Below are 13,465 nucleotides of genomic sequence, written 5' to 3'. Positions count from 1 at the left end.
GGAGGAGGAAGGAGGAAGGAGAAGGGAGGGAGGGCTGAGCTGCAGTCAGTCCCTGCCTACAGGAAATGACGGCAGTCAGATGTTGAAGGGGGTTGCCTAGAAGAAGAGCCATCCGGCTCTGCGGCTCACACTCGACGGAGCAGAGCGCAGGCAGACACCGTAGCAGCCCTCGGAGACGTGTAATCTCGATTAAAAACAACCGAAATGTAACGCGTCGGTAATTCTATCGCTGTGTGTCACATAATGTGTCGATGGTGCCGTGGAACTTATTGTTAACAGAGGCTGGCTGTAAGCCGCCGCTCACCCTGCGTCAACATAAAGCAACAATGAGGATTGTTGTTACGTTAAAAAACGCCAGTGTATGTTAACCGTACTCACCGGTCAAGGGTTCACACCTCAATGAACACAGTTTATGATCTCATACTCCTCCACACAACGTTCTGGGCTTCGGCATACATTACATGCACCAAGCAGCAAAAAAATGCCCAAGTTTAGTCATTGTTTTCCCCGGTATTCGCACAATAATCCACCGCGGAAACACCGTAGTGGGCGGCAGTGTGTACTGAAAAAGTTGCGATTTTATGATTACACAGCAATAGTTTTCACACTATATTGATGCCGAATATGCCATTGAACACAATGTATTCACAACAGACCGTGTATGAGGTCATAATGTATATGTACGCTTGTCGAGAGAAAGAAATATCACATTTCAGGATTTTCCTCATTGAGGTTGGTGGCACACACAAAACAGGACGGAGTGTATCCGGGCTACGCTAACTGACGGATGACTGACTTGTTATTTAAACAGTCGTCTCGTCAGTGCCATTATCCACATTAGAGCCAGCCGCTGTGCTGTACATCGGACTACATATGGTTCGGTTAGCTCGGCTTTTTTTGCTAAATGGGAACACAAGGCTCGCGCCTGCTCCACCATTCGAGCACACCCTGTCAGACTGCCGTTAATGTTTGTCACTTCTACACACGCACTTGTAATTGCCGGTAAAAACACGGAAACACAATACCTTGATACTTTGCATCAATTTCTCGAAGCAGAGAAACATTTCTTTGTATGTCCAAAGGCAGGGACTCCACACATTCCAGATAATCCTCCACATAGTTGACCAGTTGTTGCGACTTGTCGGCATTTGGGTAGTGGTGGCCTAACATCGTCTCTACGATGCATAGAGGCACTGAAACAATATGGAGGAAATGTGAAAAATATACTGTTAAAATCAAAATGCTTGGCGACTTTGCAGCTTGTAGGGCAGTCCCAGGCAGCAGTTCACTTCAAACAAAAATCAAGCCACTGCGCATGCGGGAGTATTTTCCTTTTATGGGATTGTACAGTTTCCTCTCATTTGTCGTCATGAAAGGCGGGGCCAGTTAGGTTTGCGGGCTCAGGATTGGTGGACAGTGACCTCATTATCATAATCATTTTCCCGGGAAATTAAACCAATGGGGAAATTGAAAACACATATCTACCGTAGTTTAGACGGAGACAAACCTTGTGTTTTTGTTTCATATTAGAGCGCAGCAGCAACATTAACCTTTAAAGTCTTTTTTGGCATACAGACATTATGAATATATTTGATAATAAATGATCAAGTTGTGTTTCCTAGCCAGAAATGAGTCAAATTGAAATTTAGTCATAATTGAAAAATAAAAACCTGTTTTACTGCAGTTTTTAGGGTTATTATAGTTCTGCATTTTTCATTAGTTTTAGTTTAGTTTCAGGTAGTTTCCAGAATGGGTTTTTTGGTTGAAAAATGTTTAGTTTTAGTTTAGGTTTTGTTAGTTTCAGTATTATTTTTAGTTTTTTCTTTATTATAATACAGGGGGTATTTGTCAAAATATTACAATGCAAACAAATGCAACGCCTCCTGCTGTATATTTTTATTTAATTTCATAGTTAGTTCACAATTTTTTTTTAAGTGAATTGTTTTTCTTAAGTCTAGTTTTTATTTTCATTCCAGTTAATTAAATTGTATTTTCACACCTACTTTTAGGAGTATTCTAACCTTGGTTTACATATATTATTATTGTACCAACATTTTTAACAACGCATAAGAATTTGGTGTTGCTGATATTTTTTCTATGTTTTGTACATAAATTTGGCCTTAAACTATAAATGTCAACAATACATTCTCTATATGTATTAAAAGTGTTCTAAATATTTATTTTTCACATTGAGGTACTTGACAGAAAGATTTTGGGGGGAAAATCCTGGACCCTACTTCTACTACTACTGCTGCTATAATTCAACTGGATAGTGCCTTTCATTAGAAAACTTAATTTAACCAGGGTTTATTTTCCTCAGACTGTCGCTCCAGAGCCACAGAAGACATTCTACCACAGTTTTTCAGGCTGAGTAGGGGAGATGGGTGACGTTTGCAACAGGGCGATTGTAACTACTTTTATTCCTCCAATCAGAAACATGCTAGCGTGATGACACTCATACTGCACATACTCATTTAGACCCTATCAGGAAAACAGGAGAAAATCAGCATGTGCTTCTCTATTTATTAGAAAATATCTATATTTTGGAGGTATGAAAGTAATTTTATTCATGAGCAGTATTTTTGTCATACTCTTCTGACTTTTTGTATGAATGAATCAAAACTTAGTTTGAATCATCAAGTTTTTTGACACGTAAGTAGTAGTATGTGTCAAGGTCAGCGTGTCTAGCTGCCACATGATATTCTGTCATGGCTGATGGGGTGGGGATGGTTGCAACAAGTTGTTGCAAACTAAGCAGCCATATCAAAACAGAAAGCACAACAGTATTTTTGAACATGAAGTGAGGTCAAGTTCACCCAATTTGCATTGTAAATGTTTACATTCTTCCTGTCTAACGCTGAAGTATAGGCTTTGTGCATCTGCTCATTGACTCAAGGTAGGTTGCCTCAAGGATATTCTACACATAAAAAAACCTCATAAAGTAACTGTTATTTTGTAAATATTACCACATAAACAAAAAATATCATAGTAGTGCAAAAGACAATTTAACAAAAGTTAATTTGGGAAATTGAATGTATTTTTAACACGTTGCCCTTGATTGTGTTGCAACCACTACTATTGGGCCTACTATTAGTACTCTGTATGACTAAGAAGTTACCTTTACTACCACAGTCGATTCAGCCTCACCCTAACTCTGCTCTAATACTGCTGATCCACTTTGTTTCCAGTAAAATTTTGATGTTTCTGTGGCATTAGCTGGAACTTTAGCTTGTGTGAACTGGCTGTTAATGCCAGTAAATAATGAGATCAGCCAGGAACAGAGCTGACAGCGCACACATTGGCTATATCCAAAGCACTTCAAAGGCACCTGCTGAACACAGAGTCACAAGGTTGAGGTGAGAATAGGCCTGACTATGATAATATGGAAGTTCCTCCTTCAGATAAGCTCATAATTAAAACAGTGTCACTGTCAACCACATGTGTGTGCGTATTTGGGAAATATCTTATTTCCTCTTTCTGTCACATGTCAGGAAATATTCTCAGTGTCCTGTCTATTGTCTGTTGATGGCAACAGCAACATTACAGTACATGTACCTGTTGTCACATAGAAAAAACACAGAAAATGAATTGGCTACCATTTTAATAATGATTTAATTATAAATTGTTTTATTTTACATCAGCTGTTTTGACAGATGATGTTATAATTTGCTTTAGTGGAAGGAAAATTCCACTTGGTGGTACCATTTATATAGAGAAGATGCATTTGAATTATTATTCAGATTGACACTGAAGTGAAAATATCCAGCGCTTCTCCTCAAGGCTTTTACATCATGGGTTTATAACACTGACATAAAAGATGGACGACATGACAGCTCCCCACAGTAAAGCCAAAAGGTGTCCATCATCCCCTGGTGTCTGACTGCAGTAAATGACAACAGATGGAACGTTGCATGGGACAAACAAAAAAATCAAAGTACATGTCAAATACATTTTTCCCAAAGATGTTTTATGTCATTTTAATTAGTTATTTGAAACTATAAAAAGGCGCCAATCCTGCAGAGTCTGGCTCCAAATCAAGTAACGAGCCAAGATGGCAGCGGCTGTTTTCGGGATATTTTAGCCTTTAGAAGTGGCGACACAACATCCATCTTTTATATATTGATGCTTTATAATAATTGATGCTTAGCTAGGCTACAACATGCGGTTGTTAGTTTAGTTGCTAGCAAAAAGTCCCTTTAGGGAAAGCTTGTCACATGTGAGTGATAGTGAGTGACTGACATAAGGATGAGTGTTATTGTTCTTTATATTGTTACATAAGGATAAATAATGCACTTATAGGAATGATTTTTCCATACTGAAGATGTGTTGTTTCTATTAAACTTTTGAAATAACAAGTTGTCAAGACCTATTTGACAGTTCATGTGTAAAATATAATGTTATATGTTTAATATTCGTAGGTATGTTTTCATTAGTGTATAATCACCTGAAAATAAGAATTGTTTTTGTTACCTTAGAATGAGTGCACCATGTTGAACCGCCATGTTTCTACAGTAGCCCAGAAAAGACAAACCAAACACTGGCTGTACCCAGGGGCCCTTACGCATTTTACATTTTTCATGCTTTTCATTGCCACCGTGCTGGGGGGGGGCGTTGTCATCTGCAACTACACCTACTAAAGGCGCTTTAGGCTTCCATTATACATTGAAAGGGAATCTATTAAAGGTGAAAGTGAAAGTGTGGCAACCAACCCCATTCTCCCCTACTACTACCATCACACTGCTATTCTCAATACTAATTCTACTATTGCTACTATAATTGCTACCAGCCTCCCACTAGCAGTCATTTACTACTACTACTACTACAACTAACTACCAGTATTAAGGACTATAATTACTACACTACTATTGGGCCTACTATACCATAACGACAACTACTACTATCGCGACTATGACAGTACTACTGTTACTGTTACTGCTGCTACTGTTACTGTTACTGCTGCTACTGTTACTGTTACTGCTGCTACTGTTACTGTTACTACTGTTACTATTACTGTTACTGCTGCTACTATTACTTAGTCTATTGCTGGTGCTGTTAGTACTTATTGCAGTTAAGAGTGTGTTCGCATGTACTGTAGGCTACAGGGAAGCCTAAAGCCAATTTCTTCCTCCAGTAAACTGTATGCAATGTAGGTAGTTGAGATATGGTCATGGTAAATGTAGTCCTAAATTACCATGGGGCCAGTGCAGCTGTCAGTCCAGTTTCACACAGTTTCGTTTCATTCTGCTCTCAAACAACATGTGATATTTAACTACCATTTTAAGCAACAGGCCCCCTCCCTGCTGTCTCAATGGTTTCGTTTCCCGAGTACTGATATCATTTGGACAGTTTACAACAATCATTAGCCTTTAAGAAGCAACACTAGTGCTTCCGGTTAGTGCTTTCAAAATAATATGTCTACAGTGTGTCTTCAAAAATACTCCAGATTACGGTAGCCTAATAATTTAATATTATAATATAATTATAATTTAATTATTATTAACTTAAATATGAATATATTAAGAAAAAACAGTATTATTCATGAATTTGTATGAAATATATATACATTTTATAAGGAGTACTAGATCTGCTCTATTTGAAAAGTGTCCTGAGATAACTTTTTTTAAACTAGGGTAATACATCTCTGTATATAAAAAGATAGATATTTTTATTTATGCATGTATAAAAACGTATTTAGAATTTTTATTTTTGGCTCCCCTTTTTACCATGCACTCAGGGCCGATCTAGAGGGCTGGTATGGGATGGCATCTACCAGCCTTAAAAAAAACACCTGGCTGCCTCAGTTTGGTGTCTAATGCTGTCAAATTTAACATAGTAATTTAGATATTTAGAAATATGGGGTTTTTTTGTCTTTACTGTACATAACATAGTAGTCTAACAAGCTACTTGTTGCAATTTTATTTGACAATTAGAGATGCTTTTATTTTTATAAATGCAGCGTTTCCGGTCAGGTTTACGCCTGCGGCAGCTTCACGCTTGGCGCTTGTTTATCAGCGGAGGCGCAGCGCGGCAGCCGCACAGTGAACCAGTGTTAGAAGAAGAGCAGAAACTTGTCACCATGAAGACCGCTGTTGTGTTCGCTTTTATTGGCCTCTGTGCTCTGTCAGGTAAGACCCTTCTGTTTCCATGGGACAGACTGAAGGCAAAAACAATCTGCTTCAGCACTTTAGTGAAGAACAAAAAAAGTTTTGCTCCTGCGCATAAATAAGTATTCAATATTTAACAGTAGACCAGTTGTCTTGCTTTATTTAGTGACAAATATCAGAACTAGGATACTGTTAACTATCATGTGCAGCCTGTATTATGCGTTCATCAGAAAGTCTTTGCAATTTTTTTTAAATGAGACATTACATGTTTTTATGAGCCCTGTGGGTCACTTCCTGGATTGTTTAAGGAACAGAAATTTCCGCAGTCTTTCGATAGTGTTTCAGGTTTGAGTCACATGTCTGCTGGCAGATTAGGCCTTTTTTTTTTTTTTAAGATGAGTCTGCAACTTGTTGAAGCCTAAACTCCAGTGAATGTTAGCATTTCAGATTTTAGCCTAGGTAAGCCACTTTTCAGATGAAATATACATATAAATATACAAATATACAAATATACATGTATTACAATTCTTATTAGTAAACAAGTGACTTTATATTTTTATAAAAAAATAACTTTTTGTCATGTTCTCTCAGTCTTTTTCACAGATTATCTGTCTCATGTACTACTGTCAGGATATAGTGAAAGTTTCAGTGAATATAACAGAAAGTTATTTTTATTAAGTTACTTTCTGCAGCTTTAAGCATGTTTAATTACTAAATTAATCTTACTATAAAAAGATATCAAATCATATGGTTTAGAATTGTGCTTTTTTGAAAAAATATTAATTTGTGCTTTGGTTGTTGTTTACTTAATGCTCACTATATGCCTGTTTAAAATCCCCCACCCCTGTGTTTGACAGCTGGCTCAAGCTCAACACAATCAGTAGCATGAAAGCGGGAACAATCTTCAAGAAAAACTGTCCAAATTCTCTGAGTGAATTTTTTTCTGATTTCTTTAGTCCTCTATGACAGTAAAGGGGATATATTAAGGCTGTAGACAAAACAAGATATTTGAAGATGTCTCCTTGGGCTTTGGAGAACATTTTTAACATTTTTATTTTTGGTCGAAACAACTAATCCATTAATGGAGAACAAAATCGACAAATTAATGAAAATATATTTATTTAAAGTGAACCCTCTGTGTATAAAGCCCAGTCACCGGTTCTATCTGAATCCTAAAATGAAACATTTAAATAACCACTGAACCTGCAGATAACCTGTGCACTGAAAACACAGAGCAGAGTCATAAATGTGTTGGCAGTGTCAGCTGACGTCAACATGGAAAGCAGTTGCTATCAAACTAAATGAGTGTGCTGTTTTACTGTTTGTTTGAAGTTGCTCACAGTGCAAAGATCAGTAGTTCTAGTCAACATCCAGTAAAGCTGCACTAATGTGTATTTGTTTTATATTAACAGTGAATTAAACGACCGTGTAATGTGAAAGACCCCCAGAGAATTATCACTAAACCATGCTAAAACAGGCTGAAAAACACCCTAGAGCGAGAGAGTTTTGTTTGGAGTTGTTGTTATAACGTAGTCAAACTCTAGCTATAGTCGGGGGAGAGAGAAAACATCTTTTCAATGCAGAAAACGTTCTTCTTTGCTCTTCTTTCAATGAAGAAATACTCCCCAGTTCTGATATAATTGATGCTAGCAGCATCTACATTAACCTCTTTAGCAGCCACCATTGTCGTATTTGAGTGATCAGTCATTTCTCACACACAGCTAGTGTTAAACCACGTCCGTAGCTCAAAAAGTAGCTGCCAGTGGTTCCTCATAGGACGCTGATTTGGTCCACCAGATGGATTCTTGCATGATTTCAGCTGCCTCACAAGTTTAATCAAATTAGGCTAAATTGTGCTATCATCAGACACATCATCATCAGCAGCAGCAGCAGGCAGACTGGGTAAGAAGATCTAGCATCTAAATTGAAGATAATTACTTGTTTCTTCCTTTGTTTTTTGACTGAAGCACTGTCATTGGCTGAAGACCTAAAGAAATCCAAACCTTCTGCAACCGTGTCCCCTGCGGGCGAGTTTGCAGAGACAACCACAACTCCCAAGCCTACAACCACAACTCCCAGTACAACCACAACTCCCAGCCACAACCACAATCCAAGCAAGCCTACAGACCACAACTCCAAGCCTACAACCACAACTCCCAAGCCACAACCACACTCCCAAGCCCAAGCCTACAAACCACAACTCCAGCCTACAACCACAACTCCCAAGCCCAAACCTACGAACCGAAACAACTTCCCAAGCACTACAACCACATACTCCCAAGCCCAAGCCTACAACCCCAAAACCTACAACTACACCTTCTCCTTCACCTACTGCCCCAGCCAACGTGAGTGTAGGAAACTACACTCTGTCGGACAACAAGAAAGTGATGTGCCTGATGGCTATAATGGCGCTACAGATCCGACTGGCAACACCAAAGGTACACTTCATTAGTCAAAATAGATACAAGAGCCCCAGGAAAGACAGTTTTGTGGTCCGGCTTGAGCAAATTTGAATCTTAAACTTGCATTTAGGGATTCATTAAGCCATGTAGAAATTTGTTAGCATGGAAAGAACTTCCGGCACGGACCTCTGACTCAGCTTTCAGCAACGCATTGTCAGCATTCTATTTTTAGGAATTGAGAAAAGGTTTTCATGCAACTTTTGATTTCCTCATTGCGGTGGGTTTGTGGAAGGTTAGATTTGTGTCATCTGTGTGGCATGTGACAATTGCTTTTCCTACATGACAAAACAATAACGTTTCTCTAAGTAACAATGCAGTTGACGTGGTACCTTCTGAAACAAGTTCTCTCTGTTCATCTCTCAGGCCAATGGAACCTTCGTTGTTCAGCCGAACATGGTCCAAACAAAGGGAAGCTGTCAGGACACCAAAGTTAACCTTACCCTCGACTTCAAAGAGGGTTCCATCACCTTCATGTTCAACAAGGTATTTTGATTTCCTATTTGTCACAAACGTGAAAGTATAATCCTCAAAACTTTGTCCTTGATTTGGCATTTTAGGAAACGTCTTGGCTAATTTCACATAGAAAATGGAATCAGAGGAGAATTTCTAAATAACAGGAAGTGCAGTTGACAAGCCTGTTCTAAGAGCATGTGACAGGATGACTGCCTCGCACCGCCTCATGCCACAACACTATGATGATTATGGTTTTCCAAGTCGCAATCCAGATGAACAGGTTGTGAATGTTAAGCTTAACACCAGTGTATCACTGTCAAATTAACTTTCATAACCTTGATGTAATTACTTTAGCAAATTCAGCATAGTTCCATTGATTATATTTGCAAAGGCCCAACAACCACTGGTTCAGTAACTGAAAGGATGATTAAAACCCCAACCCTACTGTGAACAAATAATGTTGAACTATACAAGAACCTGTATAGAGATGAGATAACCTAAAAATATAGTGGTACATTGTGTGTGTCAATCTATTCAGTAACGTCACAAGCATAACTTCCAGTATGGTAGAAAGTCCTTCTAAAATCTTGCTCAATGCACAATTACTCGTCTTTGTTGAAAAGACAACCACATTTAGAAGATGATGATATAGTTAAAAGTTATAAGCGACATATAGCTATATAGTCACATCTTAATTTAGCTAATGTCAGCAAAACACTAGCTAACTAGTTAATCTACATCAATCATTAGCTAGCTAATTTACATACATTGTTTGTTAGCCACTTAACTAACCTTTTGCTAACATTAGCTAACTGAAGATGTGACTATATACAGTATGTGTACAGTATATATTTCAGCAAACATATACTTTATCAATTCAAATTCAGATCGCTTTAGTGGCATGACATAACACTGTACATATTGCCAAAGCAAGCATGTAGATTTTTAAAAAAGCGAAACATTAATTAGAAAACATACTTCGGCAAATAAAGATACTACAACAAAGGAACATACTACATTTTTATTTATTTTTTATTTTATTTATTTTATTAACCATCCACAAAATGTAGTCTTTTCAACATTTACTAGCCTAGCACATAGCATATCTAAGAACAGGAAAGGAGGAATTTGACCAAGTTTCCAAAAGGATGGGACTTAAGAAGGGTAAATTGTCATATTCTTGGAAATTTGGGGGCTGTTCAAATCCCACAGAACACAATATGGAGTGTGGACTGATAGCTGGAGAGGTGCCAGTTTCACCTCCTGTGCACTGCCGAGTGCCTTGAGCAAGGCAACCAACCCCAAGAAACTGCTCACGGGCGCCCCTAACGTGGCGAGCCCATGCTCCACCAGGCTGCGGATGTGGTGCAGAGGCAGAGCGGGTCGTCCCCCAATCAGAAGGTTGTTGGTTCATTCCCCGGCTCCTCCTGTCACATGTCGAGGTCACCTTGATCAAGATACTGAACCCCGAATTGCTCCTGATGCCGTGCATCGGTGTGTGAATGTGTATAAATGGACTGCCATCACTGAGTGAATGTGTGTGAAAGAGTGAATGTGCCATGTAGTGTAAAAGTGCTTTGAGAGGTCGGAAGACTAGAAAGGCGCTTACCATCTCTCTCCCTGCTGTATGTCCACAAGTGTGAAGTGTGTATTACTCCATGTAGCAGCTCTGAATAACAATGGTAAAAATTTGTTCTGCGGGGCGCCCGGTTAGCTCAGTGGGTAGAGCTGGCGACCCCTGTACCAAGCCGCAGTCCTTGCTGCAGCGGCCCAGGGTTGAATCCGTGCTGCGGCCCTTTGCTGCGTGTCATCCCCTCTCTCTGCTCCCCTTTCCTGTCTGTGTTCAGCTGTCACTATCATAAAAGCCATAAAAAAATATACTTTAAAAAAATAAAAGAATCTGCAGTCTGTGAATGTGCGGCGCGTTACCGGCCCTCAGGTTCAGGACGAAACGCTGCAGGATCAAACTCTCACAGGTGAGCTGAGAGCAGCACTCTGTTGTCATGGAAACAAGGTGCGTGCTCCGACGAGGCGCTCCAGGTTGCACTTTCCCCGAGAGAGCGGAGAGGTTTGTTTTTGTGTCGGAGGTCAGGCTGCCCTCAAACAGCCGGCGCTCCCGGACGGGGACTCTCCGACTCCTCCACTCTTCCTCTCTTTCTTTATTTTACCGTCTCTCCGGGCGCTCGCCGCTCGCTGACTGTTTGTCCTTCAGCTTCCCCTAAAATATCTCTGTCAGCAGTTAATTGGTCCACCTCTGCTCGGGTCAGTGTCCCTTTGTGACCTTTAACCTCCCCAATTAGTGGCGTATAATCTTCAGCTGGAGTTGATTCTGTTGTCTGCGGGTGTCAGCGAAATGCCTAAATGTCAGCGGTGAACACTGAAAGCTCCCTGAATGTTGATGTGATGGGAAGTGATGTAGCGCCGTTGTCTGGAGGAAGTGAGGTCGTGTTTGAGTAAAAGCAGTTTCTAAATGTCACAGGAGCGTTTTGGTTTTTAGAAAAAGCTTCAACACTTCAGATACCATCGACACGAGCAGTGAGGAGTGAGTGTTTCTGCATGATTTTATCCAATAAAAGTATCCGACAACAGACCGAACCTCCGTCAACTTCCTGTACTTAGCTATGCTATGCTACGTGCTAGGCTAATCTATGTTGAAAAAAGATAAAAGAGACAGTTCAGAAAACTCAACAGAAAACAATCTTTTGTTGAGGTAATTTATTATTTTCTTTTTTAGAAAAACTTGAATCTTTATTAGATCGAGAAAGGTAAAATTACTGTTTTTGTAAATGGAGTCTGGTGGCTGTGAACAGAGTGATATAAATATATATATATATATAACCGCAGTTTCTTCCCCAAAAGAAAAGCTAACAAACCAGCAAAACTGTTTAAAACAACAGTTAAAAAGTTACTTTACCTCATAAATAATGACTTTCATGTGCTGTAATTGGTGAATAATTGAGTTGATTTGAGAGAACTAACAACACGCTCCGACTCTACTCGCTCTTTTGGTTTTCCACCATCGTTCTTTGGATCGCGACCAACTGGAAACCGCCCAGTAACTCTCCGTGTCCGACTCCTCTCTCTCTGTTTGCTTCTTGTTTTTCATTCCAGACACTTTGAGCTCATGCTCTTATTGTCTCGTATGGAGGCGAGGAGGGGTGAGGAAGGGGGAGGAGGAGGGTGACAGATGGGTGTAGTCGCTGGCCCTCCGACCCACCCGAGCAGACGCCGGAGACGCCGGTGTGGGTGTGTGGATGCATGCGTTTAGTGGATTTGCAAAAGATCAAGTGAAACCCTCACAACAGACACACACAGGCGCACAGCGGGGGCATCGAGCTCGCTTCATATTCATCGTGACTGAAACTGTCGGCAATTCATTCCACCGCAAACACCACGAGAAACAAAGGAGAGGGCTGCTGGAGACGGGGTGAATAATGTGAATGAAACATCTGAGGTGTTTCCGTCAGAATATGAAGATACTTTTTCATTTCAGGGTCAGATCGTGTTTTTATTTAGAATCCCCCTCAGACTTTTATTCTCCCTCCTCACATCGTTTGTTTCCGCCGACATGAACAACACAAACCTGCAGCTCAAATACACGGGGAGCTTTTAAATATGGAAACAACTTATTATATTTCTGTTATTTCAGGCTCTCATTCTCACGGTCTTCTGCCACCCAAATGTAAAGTTTGTAAAGAATCCACTTTATGGATTATACCACTGGCTCCTTATAACAGCAGAGAACAGCTGGACACTATCACTGCAGGAAGTTGGTGGTTTCTGTGAAGAATTAAGATAAAAGTTTAAATTCTTATTTAAGATCTAAACTTAAAAGACCTGAACACAAACTTTGTTCACAGAGCTGTTAGAAGAGAGATAAAATGAGAATAAATAACTCTATGAGGTCTCTCTGACTGTTGAAAAGTAAAACAATACAGAATACAAACAGAGAATTGTATGAAAATATCAGGAAATCTCATCTGTGATCAATATTAACAGGAAATAATCAAACACCCTGCAGTTATTGAGTTCACTGTTTGGGTTCATCAGTTTATCAGCTGTTCTCTGCTGTTATTGTTGAATATTATATGAAATATCCATAAAATATGTCACTCAGTCAATAATAAATAAATAATAAATAATAAATAATAGGGATATTCACTAAAAAATGTAATATCGGGAATTATCGGTATCAGGTTTTTATAACCGATGTTTGTTCTGTAGGCTTCAGCCTTTCCGAGCCTGCATGAATGCAGCCATGGGACGTTTACTGGCGCCGCGCTAAGATGACGTACTAACAACAACAACTACGCTAGATTGGGTTGGTTGCTAACTGTGGCTAACAAGCCAAACACTTTAAAGCTGAATGATTTTAATATTAACACACAATAAGTTGCAATGCAACCTTAAATATTTTACCTGCTATGAGCTGTTCCTTAATGTACA

At 39.5% G+C, this 13,465-nt stretch overlaps 2 protein-coding genes across 2 annotated transcripts in view; one reads left to right on the top strand and one right to left on the bottom strand.

Annotated features, from left to right (window-relative positions):
- The window catches only part of ing2 (inhibitor of growth family, member 2), a 19,057-nt gene extending 17,757 nt beyond the window's left edge, over positions 1–1,300 (bottom strand). The window contains exon 1 of the mRNA XM_035675683.1: positions 1,026–1,300. Within this exon, the coding sequence (XP_035531576.1) occupies positions 1,026–1,170 (145 nt within the window). The 5' untranslated portion in view covers positions 1,171–1,300. The remainder of the gene's footprint in view (positions 1–1,025) is intronic.
- A 4,692-nt stretch (positions 1,301–5,992) lies between these two features.
- Positions 5,993–13,465, top strand: part of si:ch211-212k18.7 (macrosialin) — a 12,373-nt gene continuing 4,900 nt past the window's right edge. Inside the window, 4 exon segments of the mRNA XM_035675173.1 lie at positions 5,993–6,125; positions 8,072–8,343; positions 8,345–8,542; positions 8,930–9,049. Coding sequence (XP_035531066.1) covers positions 6,077–6,125; positions 8,072–8,343; positions 8,345–8,542; positions 8,930–9,049 — 639 coding nt within the window. The 5' untranslated portion in view covers positions 5,993–6,076.

The sequence above is a fragment of the Morone saxatilis genome, unplaced genomic scaffold (assembly GCF_004916995.1).
Source record: "Morone saxatilis isolate NCDOM2014 unplaced genomic scaffold, NCSU_SB_2.0 Contig4, whole genome shotgun sequence".
Taxonomy (NCBI): domain Eukaryota; kingdom Metazoa; phylum Chordata; class Actinopteri; family Moronidae; genus Morone; species Morone saxatilis.
Note: the sequence above shows the minus strand (reverse complement) of the source record. Positions and strands in the feature narration are given on the sequence as shown.